This window comes from Metopolophium dirhodum, chromosome 1, assembly GCF_019925205.1.
Source record: "Metopolophium dirhodum isolate CAU chromosome 1, ASM1992520v1, whole genome shotgun sequence".
NCBI classification, from domain to species: domain Eukaryota; kingdom Metazoa; phylum Arthropoda; class Insecta; order Hemiptera; family Aphididae; genus Metopolophium; species Metopolophium dirhodum.
In genome coordinates this window covers 13,456,521-13,467,112 of record NC_083560.1, presented here as the reverse complement: position 1 = coordinate 13,467,112, position 10,592 = coordinate 13,456,521, and the positions used below count along the sequence as shown (strand labels likewise).

Genomic DNA, 10,592 nt, shown 5'->3' with positions numbered 1-10,592 from the left:
GTTTCGGTATAAACTCGACAACTTGACGCTTCCGTGATTTCAACAGTGTAATGTATTTGGATTTTGTTTACGATTATTTATCGTTATAATGTTTTATTTCATCCGAAAGACGATAATAACATGGAAGACGCCACTGATATAGTATTATAATATACTAAGAAATGTCTATACATATCATGATTTATAATAGATACATGTATGTTACCTAAATCTATGTACCTAATGTATCTTTATTATATCGTTGATCGAGTATAATAATAACATGGCGATATCTGAAAAGGTAAGTTGATTCAATTATTTATTTTATGTTATTGTTAATATAGAAATTCTATACCCATACTACGATTTATTGTATATCAATTCCTTTTAAATTAATTAAAAATATCAATCTTAGAACATAACACATTGCACTTAGTACAATCCTATAATATAATAATATACATATACATTAATTAACATGACAAAATTGAAAAATACGTCAACAATAACATATTTTGTACCCATGTAATTTATCTAATAAACAACAATCTAATAATCCGATATTGAACAAGTACTAAGCAACGGTTGACTCAACCAAATAAGTAGGACCCAAATACCCAATTTCAATACGACAAGCCGACAGCCAGTCTAGTGTCTACTTCCATCAACTGAGTCGGATCTCAGCAGCCTAGTCTGTTAACATCATTCAAACCTACCTACTACAGTTTATTTTTGTCTTAAACTTGTCGCAATAACCAAGTATTATTTATAAGCGTTTTTTTTTTCACATCTGTTTAGCATGGCGAATTTTTAGAGATTATACGTATATCGTACCTAATGGCTAATATAGTATAGTAGCTTAGTATTATTATAACGAAAATACGAAATATACTTTTTCATGAGTATTATTATGATTCAACATAACATGACTATTATCCGATTTATTTGTCATACTTTGTACCCGGCATCACGCTCATTACGATATTGCCGCTTTCCTCATAACTACTATGAGTAATAATACAATTTGTAATTGTTGCAATTCACTATTTGCGGACCTCGATGTTCCTATCAAGTGTGATGGGTGTGCTTTGTTATTTCACCCGAAATGCTCAGGACTATCTGCCTCTGAACTAAAATGCCTGGGAATGAAAAATCGACTGCTTAAATTTTTCTGTTCTGACTGTGAAAAGGGTCTTAAAGAATTACCAGAGCTCAAATCGCTGTTAAATAAGCTGCTTGTTGAAGTTGAAAATTTGAAGTCAAACTTAGGTAATAATTCAAATCTCTCTAATGAGTTCATTATTAATGAAATTAATGAGCGCAATAAACGGGCGAAAAATGTTATTTTCTATAATATCCAAGAAAGTAATTCCAACCAGACCGGTGAGAGATTATCTTACGATAACAAACAGGTAATCAGTACTATTTCATCTATTTTAGTTGACACTGATAATCTACCTACACCGCTGAAGGTCATTCGTCTTGGTCGTTATCAACCTGGTAAACTACGTCCTATCAAAGCTATCTTTGAATCCGATTCCATAGTGTTTGATATTATTCGAAACAAAAATTAAACTGACTCATTCAAATCCGCCGTCTACAATATATATATCTACGGATAGAACCCCTTACCAGAGAGACTTTATGAAGAGCTTGAAGGAGGAGCTGATGACACGTACAAAGAATGGTGAAGCAGGATTAACTATAAAATTTATTAAAGGTACACCTAAAATTGTTATCGTTAATTCTGCGTCTAATACTCTTAATAATAGTCAAAATTTTCGTTAATCTCCATGTAGTCTATCAGAATGTTAGAGGTCTTAGGACTAAGCTTGAATTTTTTCGTAACTGTGCCTTTAATCTAAATTGTGACTTATTATTTTTGTCTGAAACTTGGCTAAATAGCGACATTAATAATGTTGAGCTTGGTCTTGTAGATTATAACTTATTTAGAGTAGATAGAATATCTAATTTAACTGTAAGAGGTGGTGGAGTTTTATTGGCTACTAGGAAACATCTAAATTGCAAATTATTAAATTTTGACATAATGTATTGATCAAGTGTTTGTATTACTCTCTTATAATAATATTAACATACTTCTAGGTTGCGTTTATTTCCCACCAAACTCCAAAATCGAATTATATAATAAGCATTGTGATATAATAGAAAAGTTTTTATTAAAAAACTCTATTAAAAATTTTTTAATTATTGGTGATTTTAATGTAAATGAATTTTCATTCACTGATTATACTTTATTTAGAAATCCTATATCCACTACACTTGTTAATTTTTATATCGATTACTTAAATTTAAAGCAGGTTAATAACATTACTAATAGTCACAATGGTATTCTAGACTTGATATTTTCAAACTCTACTGTTGATTCTATGCATGCCTCTAATTGTTCATTAATACCTTTAATTGATTCATATCATCCACCTTTAGAATTTATTTCTCACTTTCCAACACCAAATATTTATTTCCAAACTATTTCTCCTGTAATTTTCAATTTTAATTCCTGCAATTTTAATGACATTCATGCTTTTTTGTCTCATATAGATATTATGGATAATATAACTACCTTGAATTTAGAAAATGCTATATTGAAATTCCATGAAATAATTAATCATTCTTTTGATTTATTAGTTCCAATGATAACTTTAGATCTTAATACTGACCATAACGTTTCTTGGTCAAATTATAATTTAAGAAAAATTATTAAATTAAAAAAATAAGCGCATAAAAAATATAAAATTTCAAATTCTTTATCTGATTATTCTATTTTTTCTAATTTACGCAAGGAATGTAAACAACTATCTAAACAACTTCAATTAAATTACATACTTAAGATTGAAAATAACATTAATATTAATATTAAATCATTTTGGAAATATATTCAATCTCTCAAATCAAATAAATCCAATATTCCAATGTCAATGTTTTTTTATAATACAACTGCTCATAATATAGAAGAAATCTCTCAATTATTTGCTAATCATTTCTCCTCTGTTTACTCTAAAAATAAATTGCCTGATGATATTCTTGAATCTCTTAATGTTAATATGCATGATATAAATATTAACTCAATGTACATTTCTGAGGATGAAATTGCTGATTATTTAATATCTATTGATGATAAATCATCTAATGGTCCCGATGGTATTCCACCGATTTTCCTAAAAAAATGCTTTTCAGTGTTAGTCAAGCCATTACACTACTTATTTAATCTCTCTTTATCAACTGGTGTTTTTCCCACCTTTTGGAAAAAATCATTTGTTACACCTATACATAAATCTGGGAGTAAGAATGATATCTGTAATTATCGGCCAATCTCTAAACTTTCTGCTATACCTAAAGTATTTGAAGCTATTATTTCTAAAAAACTGTCCAGTATATTATTAAATTATATTAGTCCCGCTCAGCATGGTTTCTTAATGAAGCACTCGATTTTCACCAATTTACTATTGTATCAAAATTTTCTAACTAATGCTTTAGATCAAGGTCTTCAAGTTGACACCATATACACTGATTTTCAGAACGCTTTTGACAAAGTTGATCATATTTTACTTTATTATAAATTAAAATCATTTGGTATAGATGGAAACTTTCTTAAATGGCTATATTCGTACCTCACAAATAGAACTCAAGCCGTCAAAATCTCATTTCACTCATCACAAAATTTTCAGGTCTCTTCTGGTGTCCCTCAAGGTTCCCATTTAGGTCCTCTACTGTTTCTAATTTTCATTGATGATTTACCACATTATATATTAGATAACTCTAACATAGCACATATTTTATTATTTGCTGATGATGCCAAAATTTTTTGCAAGATAAATTCTGTAGCTGATCAAATAAATCTTCAATCAATATTAGATAAGTTTGTTATTTGGAGCAAAAATAATTATTTACCATTAAATATTAATAAGTGTAATGTAATTTCTTTTACCCGTAGAGCTAATCCTCTTTTGAATCAGTATATAATTAATGAGTGTTCCTTATCAAGAGTTAATTCAATCAAAGATTTGGGAATTCACTTTGATAGTGATCTTGGCTTCAAATTGAATCATAAATCAATCCTCAAAAAATCATATAAGATGTTAGGTTTCTTAAATAGAAATAGTAAAGAATTTAAAAATCCTAGATGCTTAAAATTACTTTATACTTCTTTAGTTAGATCTAACCTTGAATTTGGCTCCCTTGTTTGGTCGCAAAATCTAACAACATTTTACTCTGAACTTGATAATGTTCAAAACAAGTTTCTCAAAAATATTTCATATAAACTAAATCTTCCTTTCTCCAGAGACTCAATTATACCAATTCAGGTATCATTGGATCTTGATAGTCTTTCTCTGAGACGGAATCTTACAGATATAATGTTTATTTTTGACATTATTAATGGTTTTGTTCTTTGTCCTGAATTATTAGCAATGATTGGTTTCCGAATTCCTCGTCTTTATACGCGCAATCTAGATTTATTTGTTATTCCACATTATAGAACTAATAGTGGAGCCTTCTCTTTTCTACCAAGAGCTCTTAGGTTAGCCAATTTAATCTCCCACCATCTTGATTTTTTTAATTCTACTCGTGTTAATTTTAAACTAAATACTGTATTGCTTCTAAAAAAACCACATTTTATCTAATTATTATTATTACTTAATATTGTTACTTGTCGTATACATTTATTATTAGTCATTTATTTTTAATTTTAAAACATTATTTAAATTTTTGTATTTTTATTACCTACTTAATTTATATGTATTTTGATTGTTGTCATATTGTTATATTATATACTTTGTAAAGGGCTATTGCCCGTTGAATATATTCAATAAATAAATAAATAAAAAAAAATAAAATATCATATACCTATATAATATATACAGTGGGTACACAATGTATATAAATAGGTACCTGGTGGGCGGCGGGTGGGTGGCGGGCGGCGGCCGATACCCGCATACAAGTTTCCCTAAAGATGGCTGATGGACGGTTATTTCAGTGTTATTACTAATTTACTGATATTGTGACTTGTTAGATAGCGATAACATACATAATATTATAAGTTATTACGTAATCCGTATTATTATTTCTGATTCTCGATATTCATATTTCACATAACCCAACTCTCGTAGTCGTCTCATTGATCGTTCATTCGTTGTCAATTGGCTTGCAAATTGTTTACGTTGCGCGTCGTTTTCGAGCGTGTCCGTTGTATACCTACATAAAGCCAGACGATACCTGTATAAAATGGTCTGGTGTGTGGTGCATTTCACGTTGGACGATACTGTGGAAGTTGTTCCTGGGCCATGGTTTCGTAAAGACGGAAATTGTGCGTGGCCGAAAACATCAAATATTAAAGACATAAAAAAAGCTATTGTTCTAAAAACACGACCAAATAAGCAAGATTTCTCTTTTTACGAAGCACGATGTTTGGCTAGTAATATCGGTAAGCATTATGGCAAACTATTTATTATTTGCTGTTTAACTATTTTGTATAATAGGTAGATACTTCAAATATATAGGTATAATATTATCCCTATCGGTAAATTTCAACTGACCAAACTCTTTATTTTATTAATGAAAAACTGATACAGAATAGGTACATCAGTTTTATTATTTATTATTTAATATAGGTACCTATATAATCATGATAAAACTAATGAAGAGTGATACTTGGCTGTATGAAGCATTGCAGTTTGCCCCAAAGTCTCTATTATGTGTGTGGTAGAAATTAGAAATTAGATAGCCAGTGTGGGATGGGAGACTGTCATACCTCCAGTATTATTATGATGGTTATATTGTAGTACTAAGCAACTTTTGTGCATAATATGTAGTGGTGAAACTGGCTTAGGCATACCTTAAGAGGAATAAAATAACCTTATTTTCATTATGTACCTAATTAAAGTTTATTTTCGTTATTATTATTGGGTACCTATACCTAATTAAATTAAATAATTTCGGGTCCATTCCTATCAAGTGCATTTTGATCTAAGCGCAGTACAGTCGAAATAAATGGTAGGTGGGTATATTGTATAATATTTAGTATCTTGGTATATATTGGGGAGGGCACTTATACTTAAGTCATTTGCTTGTGTGATGTATTAGGTATGTATTTATTTAATATAATTTTAAATATTTCTAGACAATTTTCAAATGGCCCAAAAAAAATGTAATGTTGCGAAATGTAAATCTGACCTTTCTTCAATGGAAGATGATAAGTTAAAAAAAAAGAGAAAAATTAAAAAAAGGCAGTATAAAACTCGTTTAAGCTCAGAATCTGGTATGTTTTAATAACATAATATTTAGATTACATAGTTTTTCAGATATAAATGTTAGGTATAACAATTAAATTGTTTGCATACCTTATAGAATATAATGTTTTACTTATTTAGGTATTTCATTTTTATTTATTAATATTAATTTATAATTCCATCATAATTTGATCAAATACCTATTTTGTTTTTAGACAGTGAAAAATCTGATCAGATATGCACAAAAATGCCCTTCCATGTTATCATTCAGGTAAATTATTTATTTGTTTTTATTAAATGTTATTACGTTGAATTAAGTATCCACTTTTGTGTAAACCATTGTAAATCAATTAAAAATAATTAATACCAATTTAATACTTTGTTAGACGCAGAACCTCAACTTCAAAAAAAAAACCACCAAATACAAAACATAACATTAAATAGTATTGAAAGTCGACCCAATGGATGGTCTCCCTTAAAGAACTCCATTATTGATACAGCAGGTGAGAACTTAATATTAAGTAGATACCTATAGCTGCTTAGTAAAATACCTATTTATATTTACATCTGTAATAGCTATTACCTAATAGTACTTAGAACTAATTAATTTGATTTTATTATATCTTACAGCAGTAAAGATTCCTTTATCTAATATTCATTCAGAAAAAGAAACTATAATAATGAGCAATACAAGGACAAATTCTCCTTTAAAACTTTCAAATGAGAAGTTATCATTATTTTCTGGTAATTTGAGTTTTGTTATGAATTTGACATTTTTTTATAGTAATAGTTTATATGCCTATTTTGTTTCATAATAGAAAAAAAATCTCCATACAATCAAAGATCGTCTCCATCAAATAGTATGTATATAATTAATGTATTTCTACTATTTCATCATATAATATAAAAATTTAATTTTTAAGGAATAAAAAGATGTTTATTTTCTGATATTGATAAAGAAATAATTATAGTCACTTAAACTCTAACTCTGCTGATGAGGGCTCTACTAAAGTGTTATCTGGTTAGTAAACCATGTTAAAAATAATCAATAACTATTTTAACAGTTATATATTTTGTTAACAGTAAAAAGTTCAGAAAAAGGAAGTTTATCTACTGATATTTATGAACATTGTCACTCAAATTCTAATTCTCCTGATTTAAATAATGACTCTTCAAAAGTATTATCTAGTTAGTAAATTGTGTTAAAAATAACCAATAACCATTTTATAAGTTATATATTTTGTTAGCAGTAAAAAGTTCAGGAAAAATAAGTTTATACACTGATAATGATGAACATAATCATTCAAATTCTATTACTCTGAATCTTAAGGACACTCCCAAAGTATCTGGTTAGTTAATACTATTTATAAATAATTTATTTTAATTTTAATATTTACTAATTCTGTTAACAGTAAAAAAAATATCAAATACAAAATCTTCGACAATTTTTAAAAAAGGTAATTATGGTTTAATTAATGTTTTGATATTGTATTATTCAGAGTTTTGTTTTATACTATTTTTTTTGACTTATGCATGCAAAACTAACAAAAATCATTTGAAAGTATTTTAAATGTTTGAGCTATGCTATACATCATTTAATAATTTTACATATATAAACATGGTACTTTTTGGTTATTCCAACTGCAATTCAATGTCACAACCTACCGCAAGTCTTACTTCCGTTTTTTATTACACATTACACATTACACACAATTTAACATTAATATTAGTTAAAATAATGTATATCAGTATAAATATAATTTAACTAATAATTTGTTTTAACCTTACATACAGTAGAATCAGTATTTAACATAACACTGTATAGGTGTTAACACTACTGGGTACCTAGTAATTTAATTTTGGGACCATGGCGTTTTCATTTATTTACACTTCTATGTAACAATTTTTTTTAAGTAATCGTCCAGTTTGCCAAATAGATACTTCACACTTTCTCTATAGACTCTGTAAAATACTGGACTAATTTGATAAATTTAGCTTTCAGAAAGTCTTAATAATAATTTTAAAGATAAAAAAGTAATAAGTTTAAAAATAAAAATACCAATACATATCCATATCCATTTATGAAAAAACTGTTATACTTGCATCATTTACAACAAAATAAATTGTATTTATATATTATATATAAAAAAAAATATAATTCATACCTTAATATTTATTTAATCAAGTACAATAACCATTCATGTTAGCTGGTTATATGTATAAAAGCCATGAGGCTTTTACCGATATCTGTATCAAGTGATTATTGTCATACATTATTATTTATCTTTACACAGGGTAATTTTTTAAACATGCTCATGCCCATTTTTCCCTTTTATATAACATTTATTCAAATTTTGATTTTTAGAATTTTTAACTTTACCTAATAAGACTGTATTTTCAAATTCCCAATGTTTTTTGTACTATATTTAAGAAATGTCCTAGCTGTGACAATACAAACATCTATTTTTCAAATGAGAACCGCCCTTTTTACTGCAAATTATTTAGCTGGTAATTTTCTTGAAAACGTTGATGTATCTAAATCTAAATTTTAATTAGTAGTTTTGGAGTTATTAAAATGGTTGTACAAAGGTTTAATTATCCTTAAATATGATTTTACAAAAATATAAGCTATAATAATGTGTAATATTGGATGTAATATTCATTATACTACTATCATTTTTACAAATTATTAATTATATTGCTAGATGAATATAGTAATAAGTAAATACTAAAATTTTCAAATCATCTAAGTCCCCTTAAATATAGAAAAATAGTATACTATTAAATTATATTCAATCCTTAATTTATTTTATTAATTTTGTGATTATTACAGACAATCAGTTTAAAGATATGGTTTTACATAACTTAATCATTTTAAAACACAGCATCAGAAATTTGGATGAAAAATTGGATTTGTTAATTGAAAAAAGTTCAAAAAGAAGTACAGAAAATTCAAATATAAATTATGATGATGATATTGACTACAGTAATCTATATTGTCTTTTCCCAATTGAAGATATAAGTACTCTTAATGATATCGAGGAACAATTGGTGTCGGATAAAAAATATCACAAATCATTGGTGAGTATTTTTCATACAAATGTTTTTATAGTCATTTTTATAATATATTTTTGTTGTAGACAAATAAACTAATTGGTCTTGGTGGCAAAACGGTACAAATATATATAAAAAGAGTTATGCAGCTTTTGTTCTCTGATGAACTTTTAAAATTATATTCATTCAATGGTCGAGGAAACAAAAAAAAATGTTTTTCTAACCTAGTGATTTCAAAACTAATATTTGGTAAGAGCTCTTCTTATAGACTATAGTATAATAATTTGTATTGATATGATTTTTTTACCTTTATACCATAAAATTATTTAATATTTTGTATAATGACCTTGCATGCATATTTAATTAATCAGTTCAATATTCAACTTTTTTTTTTAGCCTCATGTAATAAGATAATAATTTTCATTTGGTACATTCATTAAATTAAATAATAATAATAAACTTTCACAAATCTATAATTTTATATTATATTTTCAGACTTAATTTATTATAATAAATAATTATTGACCGTTGCTTTTTTGGTATACATTTTTCAAACTATTTATCTTCCCTTATACGTAATTATAATTGAGTATAAGAAAAATATGTTGTATAATCCTATTGAAAGTTATTTTTTTTTAAGTTAATATACTTGATTAGTTTTATTATTTTGTAAACTTATTTAAGTCACCAAATATAAATTTTCCTAGTATCTTTATTGTAGTAGGCCAATGCTCTTTTAATACATACTTAAGTATTGAAGACCTTAATAAAATAAATGTAAATACCTAATTAGAAATGAATCAACATTTATTCTTTTTATATATTATTATTCAAAAAAATGTCAAGTCATATCTTGTTTAATTGTTTTATATTTCTAGGTTCTATAAAATTGTTGAACAAATTCAACTATGATAATGCCAATGATGATGCTGAAAAATATATTAAAAATGCTCTTATTCAGGCTCCGTTCAACATCAAAAAAAAAATATCCAATACTGAAACTGCAAATGATTAATTTTTTATAGTTTTTGAAATGTACACATAAATATTTTTTTTTATTTTATAGTTCTTAAACATGCATAAGTCGATGCAAGGTACATGCATAGCAGTATACACTAATACATATTATAAAACTATATAAGATACCAATGTGTTCGTTTATTTGTTATTTTTACACTCTATAGTTCCTTATTTTTAACAATTTATGTATCAATCCGGGAATATTTCAAATTTGATGTTACTACAACTGCAGGGAATTTGTTAGATCTTATGTGAATCATTTCATGTGTTATAAGATGTTTGTGAAGTTTACTG

At 26.8% G+C, this 10,592-nt stretch overlaps 1 protein-coding gene across 1 annotated transcript; it reads left to right on the top strand.

Annotated features, from left to right (window-relative positions):
• The first annotated feature begins 8,452 nt into the window (after positions 1-8,452).
• LOC132953844 (uncharacterized) lies at positions 8,453-10,380 on the top strand. Its single transcript, XM_061026177.1, has 4 exons — positions 8,453-8,480; positions 9,058-9,305; positions 9,365-9,527; positions 10,157-10,380. Exons 1-4 carry the CDS (start codon positions 8,453-8,455, stop codon positions 10,291-10,293), a joined length of 576 nt encoding a protein of 191 aa, XP_060882160.1. The 3' UTR covers positions 10,294-10,380.
• Positions 10,381-10,592: the final 212 nt, after the last annotated feature.